Genomic DNA, 14,773 nt, shown 5'->3' on the forward strand with positions numbered 1-14,773 from the left:
GAAACAAGCTCAGAGCAATTAAGCGACTTCCCAAGGTACAGAGCTGCTGCTTGGTAAGAAGCAGAGACTTGCAACTCCTGGGCCCAGGTTCCTGCCCTGGAGCCTGTTCCTGGATGCCCTGGGCTGAGCCCTGCACGTCAGCAGAGCCCATCACCCAACCACTCACCTGACCCCCCGGCCACAGGGCTGTGCCCAGTCTACACAGACACACAGCAGAAAGAGGATGGCCTTCAGGTTTCCATTTAATGGCCAAGCCAGCACTGCCAAGATGTCCTCCTGCCTGAGAAGCCCACCCACGCTGGCACCCCTCAGCCTCACTAGCGGCATCCCAGTCCAGTCCTGGTGTGGGGCCTCATCTCAGCTCCTTCAGCAAGCTGTTGACAGAGCCCAGCAGCTCCTGGAAGTAGCCCTCGTCCTCACCATCCTGCAGCTCCAGGCTGGCCAGCGCCTGGTACTCAGCCTGCAGGCTGGCCAGTGTCCTGCCGAGCTGGGGGTCCTGACGGTAGCGGTCCCGGCAGGTGGTCAGGAGGACGCCCAGTGTCTGCAGCACCTTCTCACGGGCATCATGCTCGGGCAGCGCCAGGAGGTGGGCCGTGATCTCGCACCAGCCCTGTTCCCACAGGCCTGGCAGGAGGTGTACCTGGCGATACTGCTGCAGCTTCTCTGGGGACATCTCCTGGGTCAGCTCAGCCTCCTCCTCGGCGAACATCTGCCACCCGCCACAGCCGCAGGCCAGGTAGGGTGGGGGTGGGGAGAGAACACACAGGGAGCAGTTAGCTCACACCTGGCTAGCTCTGCCCTTCAGACAGGAAGGTACGAGGCTGACCCCTGAGGGCCCACCTCTTCCTCTATCCCCAAGTCTGTCTATTCATTCATTCATCCACCAACAGAAACACTTGTGTGGTGCCAGGTGCTGAAGAAACCACGATGGAGACACAGTCTTACCCTCAAGGAGCTTAAGGTCTAGCAGGAGAATAAAAATTAACTAATTCCCAAATAGCATAAACGTAATCTAACAGTGCAGCATGGAGGCAGACAGGCTGGCTTCAAATTCCTGCTCCACCACTGACTTGCTGAATGACCATGGCTGGCACTTAGCCTCCCTGAGACTCATCGTCATCACCTCCTAAGTGGAGAAACTCAGCCTGTCTGTAAAGCGCAGAAGCCCAGCTCTATCAGCAGAACATGGTGGGAGCCAATCCTGCCAGGCTACCAGCAGCGGGAAAGCCAACACCTGAACCATGACAAGCAGGCAGGTTACCTGAAGGTCAGAGGTAGAGGGTTGGGAGGGGGCAGAGATCTCCCGTGCAGCTGTAGGAAGTGTGCCTGTGTGGAGAAAGAAGGAATGCCTGCCCTAACTCCAGGGGAGAATGAAGCACAGGGAAGATGCACAAGGCAAGAGGGAAGCCCAGGAGAAGACGAGGCCACAGTGGACCACCTGTGCTTCCTGCGGCAGCAGGAAGTCGTGGGGCTGATTGGGGCTGGCAGAGGAAGCTGAGGAGGGGTGCAATCCTGCATCCTGGGACAGGAAAGGCTGAGAGGTATCCCCTAGTCCTTTCCTACTTCACCCCTCAGTCCTGCCAGCTTCGCCTCCAAAACACACCCCAATTCTGTCAGCTCCACCTTCGTCCCTTGTGTCCTGCGATCCAGTGCCTCCTGCTCTCACCCTCTCCTCCAGCCCCCAAACCCTCACAGCCTGGCATTGCGGGTGATAAAGACAAAATCAATCCCTTCCCTGGGACTGCGAGGCTCTGCAGGCTCTGCCCCCACTGTGCGCGGCCTGGACCCACTCACACCCACTCCTGTCACTCTAACTCTCCCCGGGGCCTCTGGAGGCGCAGCTCCGACTTCCAGGTGCACCCCCGCATGGCCCCATTCACTCCACGGCTCCCTGCACACCTCACCGCCACTGACCGGCCTCCCCTGACTGGCCTTCTCTGCTTATATGCTGCTGTGGTTTGAGTGTGTTCCCTAAAAGTTCAAGTGTTGGAAGCTTAATTCCGAAGGCAGCAGTATTGAGAGGAGCTGCCTAGGTCAGGAGGGCAGCGGGTTCCTTACGGGAGAGCGGTTGTTATTCTAGAGAGCAAGCCCGGCCCAGCATGCTTTTTTCCGCAAGTGCTCTTGCCCTCTCACCTTCCACAATGTTGTCATGCAACACAAAGGCTCCTACCAGATGCACCCACCCAATCGTGGATTTCCCAGCCTCCCGAATCATGAGCCAAAAACTGCCTTTTCTTTATATTATCCAGTCCTGGGTATTCTGTTAAAGCAGCAGCAGACAGACTACAACACAAGCTCAGGGGAATTCTCTGATAAACATCTGCCTGAAAGCTCAGGGACGGCAGGGACTGCGGATTATTTTCCCAGCACCCGGCACAGCAGGCAGCACAGGCAGGCAGGGTCCCCCTGCGGCCCTTCAGCTCCTCAGATGCACCAGAGGCCATGGAATCCAAACCCCAGGCAGGCATCTCACCACTGCAGAAGCCCAGATGTCAGGGCATGGTCTCTCAGTAGAGGTCCTCTCACAGGCCAGGGTACATATGAGGACTGCCTGGGGCCTGGCAGACCCCAGCACCCTGATGGGGGTGTCACATTGCCCATGGGAATTCCACAGTCCTTGGCTGTCATGACAACATGCTGCAGTGATCCCCGAGCTGCATGGCACCCCTCCATCGTGGTGGACAGCTCATGTCCCTCCACCTTCAGGTAGCTCTGGACCCACCCCTAGCTTGGCTAGGTCTTCATTCTTAAGCGCTGCAAGAGGCTGGACTTAGTGCCTCACGCCTATAATTCCAATACTTTGGGAAGCTGAGGCAGGACTGCTTGAGCCCAGGAGTTCAAGACCAGCCTGAGCAACATAGTGAGACCCTGTCTACAAAAAATGAACAAAATTAACCAGGCATGGTGGCATGGACCTGTAGTCCCAGCTACTCAGGGGGCTGAGGTGGGAGGATCACTTGAGTCTGGGAGGCAGAGTTTACAGTGAGCCAAGATCATGCCACTGGGTGACAGAGAGAGACCCTGTCTCAAAAAAAAAAAAAAAAAAGAAAAGAAAAGAAAAAAGAAATCACAAGAACAGAGAAGCCCTGACTGCCTCAGCCCAAGTACAGTGTGTCCTAAATCTCTCTGGCTGAAATTCATCTGCTGTCCTCCCTGAAAGAAGAGGGCCATTTCTGTACTGTTTGTAGAGAGATGCCAGTCCTCCCCTCCCCAATCATGTCAGCACCCCAAAGCTTCCAGAGGCAGGCTCCCGGGGCAGGCAGCCTCGGGGCAGCCTTGGTGAGCCTGCCTGGTGGTAGTGTGCTAGCAATGCGTCAGTGCCATAGTGCCCAGGATGCCAGGGCTGGGGGCAGCAGGGACACACACCCAAGACACCAGAGAACAGAGCCCAGTTTCCCTGGGAAATGCCCAGCCAGCTGACATGTCCTTCATGTCCTTCTCCAGGCTCACTGGCCCAGTCCCAGAACCTGAACTGTGCCCAGGCCTTATCAATTGGATCTGAGCACCACATGGCTGCCTGCTGTTCTAAGAAACTGGATTTCTGCAGCTTTAACAAGAGAAGAGAGAGAAACAGGCAAAGACAGAGAGTTGGGGAGAGACAGTGATGGACAGAGGTGGCCACAGCCATCCCGACACTGCCTGGGAGAGAAGGCCTGGGGGAGGCGTGTGCAGAGCGGGTGAGGGGCCCAGCCTCCACCATTCGGCAGCAGTTCCAGCGGCTGCCCAGCCCTGCTCCACTAGTCGGCATGCGGCTCTTCTGGGGAGCGTGTGGCCCGAGAGAGGCAACTGAGGAAGCCCTGCCAATGCTCTCTGCAGTAGCTGAATTAAGAATCCAGGCCTGGCTGGTTTTCCTCTCTCCTCCTTAATTAAGACGCTTCTTCAAGCTTGCAAACAGGGCTGGGCACCAAGTCTCCTCCCAAGTGGCAAGCAATTGGGTCCCTGAGACTCTCAAGGGCAGCCGCTCTGAGGCCCTGCCCAGAGCCAAAGCTCACAGAGGAGGCACCTCCACGTTTCTAGAATCCGAAGAGTGAGTGCCATTCGAAGGAGCTCTGGGCTGTTCTACCCCCTCAGCCTTTTGTCCCCTCGGGGCCTGGTCTCGGCTGCTCCAAGGCTTGCCTCATACTGAGCCCTCTGCCTGCACACTTGGCCGTGACCATGGCTGGCAGGGCCACCTCCCACTCCTCATCAGCCCTCAGGTTTCAGCTTAGCCACCACATCTCACATGACATCCTCCCTGACGTCCCCAATCTCTTCCATCTGTCTGTCTGTCCATCCATCCAGAAGCACACACAAAGCAAACAAGTGATGTCCCCAGTCTCTTCCATCTGTCTGTCCATCCACCCAGAAGCACACACAAAGCAAACAAGAGGAGACTGGGTGGGCCTGGGCACTCACCTTCTCCGTGACCAGGTCGTAGAGCAGTGTGACCACGCGCACGGCGAGCACCTCTGTGCCCTTCTCCTGCACCAGGGACCTCAGGACCTGCAGCCCCCCGAGCTTCAGGAACTGCCACTGGGCATAGGGGAAGTGGCGCAGCAGGGAGCACAGTGCAAACAGGACCTGGGGGCACAGACCCAGGGGCAGGTGAGGGGCCAAGCGAGCTGGACCTGCCCTGAGGCCCAGGGAAGGCAGGCAGAGGTGCCCCAAACTAGTCCCCATTCCTCCCGGCCCCACCTCAGTTACAGCTATACCCCAGAACCCAGGACTGTGAGGCCAGGAGGGACTCAGACACCTTCAACATTACCAAGTGAGTAAATGGGAGGTAAACAGAGGCCAAGGGTGGGAGGCCAGGAGTAGGGCCCAAGGCCACAGCACAGAAGCTGCCCCCAGGCCTCTAGTCACCTCGGCACACTGCCATCTGCTTTAGTTGAGTGTAACCTCTCCCCCTGTGCCACCCAGCAGATGATGCTCAGGCCCCCATGGTAACATGCACAGCCTGGACAGGAACCCTTTCCTTTCAGGCCCCGCACGTGTCCTGGAGGCTGGGCAGGAGGAAGGGCATGGAAACACACCTTCTTCTTTGCAGTGAGCGGCTGCTCCGTGGCCAGGATGACCAGCAGCTTCTGCAGGGCTCCCCCTTCGATGGCCTCCACCTGGACCTTGGGGTTGCTGGGGAAGAAGCACAGGACAGCATGACTACCCTGCCCAGCCCAGGGATCGGATGGTCAGGGAACTGAGCCCATGTCAGCCATCCCTGGGGAGAAACAAGAACAATAGAGGTTCCCACACGGGGCAAGTCAAACTCAGCTGGGGAAACAAAGACCATCTGGCACAGACCCACGTGGGAACAGCGGCCCACAGCACAGGTGACAGGGCTGAGTGCTCCCATGCCAGCCCCCACTCCCCAGCAGCCAAGGAGCTGGAGTGGGCTGGGAAGGTGAACAACCTCTACTACTGTAAAGACATTTCGATGCCGAAGGTGCTCCTTCAGCGTCCCTCCCGTAGGAAGCCTTTCTTGGCGCTTCCCAAGCCAGTGCCGGATGTTCCTTCCTCCGTGACCCAAGCACATCACACACTGGGGCAATTACTAATGGGTCTGTTCCCCTCTGGGTCTGGTGCCCCAAGGCCAGGGCCCCATCCCTCTCCTCTCCTGGGTCGGCACTCAGACTGCACATAGAAAATGCTTGCGGGAGAAGGCAGGAAGAAAGTGCAAGAGACAGGAGCCTCTGAATACCTAGGCAGATCCTAAAACAGGACAACCCAATGCCTCCCACTGGGCTCCCACTCTATAACAGCAGCTACTGTCAGCTTCTCTGCCCTGTATTCTCAGCACTCAGCACAGAGCCTGCCACATCACAGGTCCCTGGACAGTAGGGAATGAATGAACGACTGAACGAACGAACAAATGAACAACACGTGTACACAACCATGAACATATCAATAGATAAACATACTGCACTAAAGTACTCAAAACCCTGAGCTGCCTCTGGAACTCCTCTCCCCATTCTGGGCTAGAGAAATAGTGATGTGATTAAAACATTTCAGGCCCAGACCTCCCAGATGAAGGGATGAGGGGCCTGGCGGGGACCCCCATCAGGGCAGGGTGCCATGCAGGGGACAAGGCCGGGATCCCTCACAGGATGCCCTTTTGCAGGCTCCTTGCTTTTCAAGATTGCATTAGGGATCAATTAAGGAGCAAGTGTCAAGCACAGGGACCAGATAGTCAGGCCCTTGGGCAGGTCAGGGCTCCCCTCTCAGCAGCCCACATGTGAGGCCCCAGAGAAAAGAGGGGACAGGCACACAAAAGCCTGAGGCCAATAACAAGTGAAGGGGCCAAGCCAGCAGTCAGATGGTGGCTGTCACACCCATCCAACTAGCCCACAAAGGACACCGCAGTCTACCAAAGCCACCGCATGCCTCTGGCTGCCTGCCCTTGGCATGACCACAAGCTCCCAGAGACCCAAAAAGCACCTGTTCCTCCTAACTCCCAACCCTCCTGGCCAGGGGGCCCTCACGGTGTCCTTGAGAGTGAGCCAGGGTATAAGGAAACAAAGACAAATCAGAAGGAACTGGCTCCTGGTCCTAAACCCAGAAAAGACACACTGTGCCACTGTACAGGAGAGGGCCCGACACACAGCAGGCATGCCCCCAAAGCTGGCTGAATGGAATGAAGATAGCTCCCCACTTCTATTCCGACCAGGAACAAGCTTCAAGGTCCAGAGCAGACCGAGCACGCTGAGCCAGCTTTCTAAAGAGAAAAGCTTCTTTGTACCACGTGTCACTCTGTAGCCTCTCAGCCAGAAAGGAAGTACAGGGTGGGTGCCAGCCCGTCCCACAGCAACTCCACCCCTGTGTCTGCAGAGCAGCCTGGAGATGGGCCAGAGTCCCTGGGGAAGGGAGGCTGACAGCTCCTCTCCAGATAGGCAGGCAGGCGCTGGCGCAGGGGGGCCTGGGAGCTGAGCTGCTCCCCTGCCCCCCCGACTTGAGACAGGCAGCTGTTTCATCAAAGCATGAGCTAATTAGGGCTGTCTCTGCCATCATGTGCCTAAGGAACGCTCACCCACGACAGGAGGGTCCAGGAAGAGAAGACGACCACGCTGAGAGATTCACACAAACATCAAATGCTGCTTCCCCAAGGGGGCTGAGAGATCTGACATCGCATCAGCCTTTGGGAGCACTGCCAAGGAGTCCCATCCCTCATGGGCCCTCAGAGCAGCAGAGACAAGGCCCTCCAAAGACAGCACAAAGCTCATCACAGCACCCCATCATCGCAGCCCCAGTTAATCACCCAGGGCTGGGCAACCAAAGCCCTTCCACTTTCTGCACTGTGACCAGGGCCAAGAGAAGTCCCTTCCCTTCAGAAGGTGGGCTGATGTGGGTCGGGAGCCACCCACAGCCAAGCCAGCAGCAGCCCAGTCCCACCCCTCTGTCCCCCTCAGGCAGGCTCTTCCCACCCCATTTAGAGTAGGAGAGAAAACAGCTCCAACATCAGATAAGTAAATCGGAGAGAAAAGAGAAAGTCTGACCTTTTGTAAATTGCTGAAATCAGGTTCATAAGGCAATAAATTCATGTTTTCACCCACAGCCAAGTCTGTGGGTACGGCAGGACCATGGGCCAAACATGGGCTGTGACAGTGCGCAGCCTTGGCAGCCCTGGGCCCATGCCCTGCCTGGCCTCTTCACATGATCAGCTTACACGAGGTACCCATGGAACCCTGGGAACTCCGGGCCTTACCCCAGGGTTCCCACAGCTTCAGGAGTTTCCTAAAAGGCCACCCTGTGAAGTGGCCTTTTAGGGCTGCCCAGGCAAGGGGTTGAAGAAACACAGCAGAGGAAGAGGGGGAAGATGAGGCTTGCACTTCCAGCTGCTCCTCAGTCCATCCAGGCAGGGCCAGTAGAGCTGAAGGCTTCCTGAGCAATCACCCACAAAGGGTAGAATCTGCTCCTAGAAACAGACCCTCTCGCCACAGTCAGCTCTGCCTTGGGCTTTAAATGCTCACAGCCTGGGGCTGGGGGAGGCAACTACCAAAACAGCTCAGAGTGAGGCCTCTGGATGTGCAAGGACCAGGGCCTGGAGGACCCTTGCTGGGAATCTCATAAGCAATGAATGGCTCATGGCCTTGGGCAAGTTTTCACCTGTGAGGCAGAGCTAGGACTACCCATGTTAAAGACAGAACAGTTAATGAATGCCAAAATGCCACAGTGCTAGCCAATGCACTGTGGCCAAAAGATAATTACAGTAGGCTCACTACACAAAGAGGCCAGACCACATCCTTGAGAGCACAGCTTTATTTGGCCTGGATGCCTCGAGCACATATCATGTATGGCAGCCCCATCCTCCTCCAGCCTATGGACTCTGGATCAGAGCTGCGGCCCACCCCTGGAGGGGCCAGTCCTGCTGGCTGGAAGGTAGGTGTCCTGACAGTTGGGGATCTGAGTTAAGGGGGCGGGGGCCTGGCACGCCTCAAAGTGACATCAGTGGCGCTGGTGTGCTCAAAGTCAACAGAAGGATATTAAGGACGTAGCTCATCTCCGATGCGATAAATGAGAATAAACCTTGTTCAGGGCTAAGCCGGCTGGACTAAATAAATACCATTAGCACTTGGATTACTGGGATGTTCACAATCAGCAGGCAAGTCAGCTGTCTGTGTGCAGAGGGACGACAGCAGCTGCTACTCTGTAAATCTTGCAGGGAGATGGGCTGGGGGTGGGGCAGGCTGCAAAAATGGAAGTGATTGCATTTGCAAAAACCAAAGAGTTTGGGTCAGGGTGACAGCAATTTGGGCAATCAGCCAAGAGTCAGAGGTCATATTTTAGCTAACTGAAGCTAAGCAAGTGTCTGGGTGGAAGGGGACTGAAGGAGCTGACCACAGGGAAGGCAGCCCAGCTCGGCCAGGGGGCCCAGGAGATTGCTGCCCAATACACACCCCGGGGCTGACTTCACCCTTGGGCTCAGGGCTGGCTACATAATTTTCAGGCCCAAGTACAACATGAAAACGTGGGGCCTTTTGTTAAGAATTATCAGAAATTTCAAGACAGTGAGAACAGAGCATGAAGCCAAGCACGGGCCCTTTTGAGTGTGGGGTCCTGTGCCGCTGCACGGGTGGCAGGGCCAACAGGGTACGTGCACGGAAATCCTGCTCCAGGGTCAACCAACCGGAACAACAAGGGCTGAAAAGTAAGCTTGAATTTCTGAAAAGGAAAACAACTGGAAAAGGCAGAGCTCTAGGATGGGAATAAGGATGAGGGTGACTAGTTAGATGGGGGCCAAGGAAATGCTAAGGTGTAACTGAAGAGAACTTCTGTGATTGAGACTGCCAGGCCAGACCAGGACACCAGAGGCACAGCAGAGGGATGTGCTCACTCACGCGTCCTCGTGACATTTCTAAGTGCAACAAATACTCTTTTCATTCCCTTAGAACAGGAAAAAACTATTATTTTTCTTCTGAAATGCCTCTGAGATGATGCCATGCACTGAGGGCAGAGGGCACATCTCAGGGGTATATGGGGCCAGGCTCAATCATTCACCTGATGAAGTGCAGCTCACCTTCTTGCCCAGAAAGAAAGATTTCCTCTGGTGGCCCCACCTTGCTTATGCCTTAATGTGTAGCCTCCATCATCTGGGAAAGCAAGAATTTGCAGGATCTGTAATCCTGAAATAGATGGGTTCAAGAGACATCTATATTCGCCTGCCATCCAGGGATGAGTGGGGCTAGGTATTCAATCAGTTAAGATACAAACAATTGGCCGGGCACAGTGGCTCACGCCTGTAATCCCAGCACTTTGGGAGGCTGAGGCGGGCAGATCACTTGAAATCAGGAGTCCAAGACCAGTCTGGCCAACATGGTGAAACCCCGTCTCTACTAAAAATACAAGAGTTAGCTGGTGTGGTGTCAGGCACCTGTAATCTCAGCTACTCGGGAGGCTGAGGCAGGAGAATCGCTTGAACCCAGGAGGTAGAGGTTTCAGTGAGCTGAGATCACGCCACTGCACTCCAGCCTGGGCAACAGAGCAAGACTCTATCTTAAAAAAAAAAAAAAGATACAATTACCGAATTGAATAAAAATGGAATAGGTTTAACAACAACAACAACAAAAAACAAAAAACAAAACAAAAAAAACACTGTACAAATCTTCCACTGCAAAGTCAAGCTTCCAGGAGTAACAAAACACATGAGCTGCACATCACTTTGTGTTGGGACCTGTATGGCCTCAGGAGTTCCATCTGGACACTGGGGAAAGGCAGGGCTATCATCTGACCCCTTCATGTATAGCCCCCAACTGGAAGCCACCCACGTAAGCAATTATGAGACACCCACTCCTCACGACAGTAACAGCAACTCACGAGAGGGTCTCTAGACCCTACTGACAGGCACACACACAATACACACACACAGACACAATCATCTGCCCACCTCTGAGGAGATAAAGGGAACCTCAGAGGGAGGGGCAGCAAATCACCTTCCTGAGGGTCATCTGGTAGCTCTCCAACACAGCCCTGTGTCACAATCACCTGGGCAGTTTATTTCCTGAAACCATTTCAGACTAGTGCTTTAAAAAATTACAGAAAATAGGCCAGGTGTGGTGGCTCATGCCTGTAATCCCAGCACTTTGACAGGCTAAGGCGGGAGGACTGCTTGAGTCCAGGAGTTTGAAACTAGCCTGGACAAGGTGGTAAAATCCCCGTCTCTGCAAAAGTAAAAAAAAAAAAAAAAAAAAAAAAATTGCCGGGCATGGTGGTATGCACCTATGGTCCCAGCTACTCGGGAGGCTGAGGTAGGAGGATCACTTGAGCCCAGGAGGCTGAGGCTGCAGTGAGCTATGGGCAACAGAGTGAGATTCTGTCTCTCTAAAGAAAAAAAAATTATAGAAAAGTAATTACACAAAAAAATGACTTACTGGAAAGCTGCAAGAATAGTAAATAAACTCCCATCCAGATTCACCAATTGTGGACATTTACCACAATTTTCTGTCTCTCTTAATATTTACACAGATTTTCTTTTTTAAAATATTTGAGAGTAATTGAAGATATGAAGACCCTTTACCCCTAAACATATCAGTGTGTATGTCCTAAGAACATAACCAAAGTACAGTGATCAAAATCAGGAAACTAACACTGACACAGTAATCTACAGATATTTATTCAGCTTTTGCCAGCTGTCCCAATAATAGTCCTTACCCCCCACTCTTTCCTCTTTTTAAGAAACACTTTTTTTTTTTTTTTTTTTTTGTAGATTGGGGTTCTCACGATATTGCCCAGGCTGGTCTTGAACTCCTCCTAGCTTCAAGCAATCCTCCCGCCCTGGCCTCCTAAAACGTTGGGATTACCAGCATGAGCCACTGCACAGAGCCCTCTCAATAATATTGTTTTCAGAAAAATAATTTTGACCCCACGTCCGATTTATGCCCATACGATGTACACAGCAGCCTGTCTCCTTGGTCTCCTTTCATCTGGAACTCTCCCTTAGTCTTGTCTTTCATGACACTGACATTTATGAAAAGTGCAGGCCAGTGGTAGAATGTTTCTCAGTTTGGATTTGTCCAATGTGTTCTAATGATTAGACTGAGGCCGTGGCTTTGGCAGGAATACACAAACACAATGCTGTATCTTTCTCAGTGTATCACACAGGAGGGCAAGTGATGTCCATAAGTCTCACAATTGGATGTTTTCTTTGCATACTTGGTTATGGTGGTATCTGCCAGATTTCTCCACTATAAAAATACTATTTGTTCCTCTGAAATTAATATTTTGTGGGGAGACACTTTGAGATATGAAGACAGCCTATTCCTCATCAAACTTTCATGTAGTAGTTTTGGCAATCATTGACAATTCTTGCTTAATTATCCCAGGTTAAGCATCTTAAGTCCAAAAATCTAAAATCCAAAATGCTCTAAAATCTGAAACTTTTTGGGCATCAACATGATGCTCAAAGGAAATGTTCATTGGAACATTTTGGATTTTGGATTTTTGGATCAGGGATGCTCAAGTGGTAAGTATATAATGCAAATATTCCAAAAGCCAAAAAAAAAAAATGAAAATCCAAAACATTTCTAGTCTCAAGCATCTCAGATAAGGGATGTTCAACCTGTACCATGATGTTTGTCAAATGATGATATTCAAACTCCTATCTTTATTTTTCTTGTTTCTATCTTTATTTGCTGGCATTCTACCTGAAAGAAGAGGTTTTCCTTCTTTCCTATTTCTTCATTCATTCATTTACTGGTATCAGTATGGATTAATAGATTCTTATTTAATCTATGGAATGGCATCCATTTCTATCATTTACTTCAATGCTCAAATTATCCTTAATCACCAGGCATTTTCATGCTGGCTTCTGTGTCTTTTTAACATGTTTCCATCACCCTTTAATATTTTCTTACCTTCTGGCACAGGATGTTCTTGTACAAGATATTGCTCTTTTCCCGTGCCAGCCATGGAATCAGCCATTTCTCCAAGGAACAATTGGAGCCCTTTTTGAAAATCAGACTCCAAGCCCTACCCTGCATATACTAAATCATAATCTCAGAGAACGTGGCTCCGAAGACCTGATTTTTCATAAATGCCACATGTGATTCCTACGTTCTGAGGACAAACATTTGGGATAACTAGAGTCAATGCTCAACCTTTCATCCAGTACAGCATCTCTGGTAATTGGCAGCCCAGTACTTGAAGACTACATCATCAAACAAGGCAGCTTTACGCTAGTTTAAAACTCCTCCAATTGCCAGAAAAACATATTCTGATACTGAGCTGAAATCTGCTCTCATGAAGTTTATACCCTCTGGTCCTATACCCTCTGGTCCTAAGTCTACCCTTGAAGAAAGAAAGGGTTGCCTGATCTTGTCCTGACAGGTCAGCCCTTCTGAAAGTTGGGAGCAGCCAACCATCCAGAGAAAGCTCCCCTCTCACAACGTGGCCTCACGGGATTCTGCAGTCATTCTCAGGGTGACTCTTGAAACTCTCCACTTTCCTGACAATGCTCTATGGGACCCTGTTCCACTTACTGATGAATCCCTACAGTGGTGGTGCCCAAACCTACCCACAGGGATCCAGGCTGGACAACCCCCCACCCAGAGTCCAATGAGCTGCCTCTGCCCCAGGGCCACTCTGCCCCTAATGCCTCAATCTCTAGATTTTTGTTAGTAGCCTCACAGAGCTTACAGTGGCCTGCCTAGGTCAAATCCCTAAAGGCTGCTCACATGATCTTCTGATGAGCCAGGGGGTCCCCAACATGGCTCTGAACCCAAGCACAGGGCTTCGATTTTATTCTTACTAAAGAATAAATATGGTCAGGAGGCAAAAAGCAAATTACAAATGGTATGGGTGATATGGCACCATATATTTATTTCTGGGTGGTGAATTTTTGTTTTAAACAAGGACTCTGAATTACTTATAAATTAGAAGTTTAATAACAATAAAATTTAACATGCCACTTGGCTACATAGACCCTTCCTCCTAGCCTGTCACTATTCTTTTGGATTCTCACTGTCATGTATCTTACATGGTTATCTCTTCCTGATCAGTGCCATCTGTTCCCACATCTTCACATGAGAACCAGAATGCAGGTTAGACAGGACAGAGTCTGCCACAAGCTCTTTGGCACATCACTACAGTGAAGGCTCTGTTGACATTGAACCACTTGAACCATTTCTAAATAAACATTGATTAAATCTGATTGTTCAAGCTGCTACAAATCTACGTCTTTTTTTTTTTTTTTTTTTTTTTTTTTGATTCAGAGTCTCACCTCACTCTGTCACCCAGGCTGGAGTGCAGTGGCACAATCTAAGCTCACTGCAAACTCCACCTCCCAGAACTCAAGCTTAATTCTCATGCCTCAGCCTACCACGTAGCTGGGACTACAGACACACACCACAACGCTAACCACCACGCCCAGTTTTGTTTTGTTTTTGTTTTTGTATTTTTAGTGGAGAGAAGGTTTTGCCATGTTGGCCAGGCTGGTCTCGAACTCCTGGCCTCAAGTGATCTGCCAGCCTTGACCTCCCAAGTGCTGGGATTACAGGCGTGAGCCACGGCACTCGGCCTCAAATCTACGTCTTTATTATCATTTCTCTATCTGATCTATTAGATTATTATGAGATTCTGTCAAATGATTTCCTGAAACGCAGACTTCCTCTGTGTCTATTATACCGGCCTAATCTGCCAGCCTGGCAAATCTTATGAAAAAGAAAATTAGAGTTGGGAGGAACTTGAGAGAGTCTTCTGGGGTACTGATAATGTTACATTTCTGGATCTGGGTGGTGGTTACATGGGTGTCTCCACTTTCAATAATTCATCAAGTAGAATGTGTTAAACTTTTCTATATGGAGGGATGGGGGAGGGAGGACTTAAGCATTAAACTAGTCCAGCAAGACCTGGTTTTATGGAACCCACACTAACTCTAAGAAATGACCTCTTTTCTTTAAAAATACTCTTAAGTCACATCTCAAAAACTTGCTCTGTTATTTTGAAAACCAGAACAGTTGCCCATTGTGTCTCCTTGCCCCTCTCCCAATCCCCATAATGCCATAAAGATTTCTGCACACAGTTTGATGATGATGTCCCTAAGTTTCTGTCTGGCATTTAATTTTTCAGACCCTGTCTAATTTGGAGAAGCCAGTGGTTCATTTACACTTTTTGTACACTCCTGGTCTCAAGTTCCACTTAACTCTATGTTTGTTTTACTTTCTGCAGGAAGGCCATTCTCCTTGAGAGAGAAGGCAGAGGCAAACAGAATAAGCAGCAAGGACAGAGATGCCCTCTATGGCATCTGCTAAATCACCTGATTGAACCAGGTGGCCTAAAGCCTTCCTTGCCATCCCTCTCACTCTCAACA

General features: G+C 51.3%; 1 protein-coding gene across 1 annotated transcript in view; it reads right to left on the reverse strand.

Moving 5' to 3' along the window:
- Positions 1-224: 224 nt before the first annotated feature.
- SIL1 (SIL1 nucleotide exchange factor) overlaps positions 225-14,773 on the reverse strand; it is a gene marked incomplete at its 5' end in the record, with an annotated part of 179,223 nt that continues 164,674 nt past the window's right edge. Inside the window, 3 exon segments of the mRNA NM_001280399.1 lie at positions 225-709; positions 4,396-4,560; positions 5,013-5,109. Coding sequence (NP_001267328.1) covers positions 353-709; positions 4,396-4,560; positions 5,013-5,109 — 619 coding nt within the window. The 3' untranslated portion in view covers positions 225-352.

Source organism: Pan troglodytes, chromosome 4 (genome assembly GCF_028858775.2).
Source record: "Pan troglodytes isolate AG18354 chromosome 4, NHGRI_mPanTro3-v2.0_pri, whole genome shotgun sequence".
Lineage (NCBI taxonomy): Eukaryota > Metazoa > Chordata > Mammalia > Primates > Hominidae > Pan > Pan troglodytes.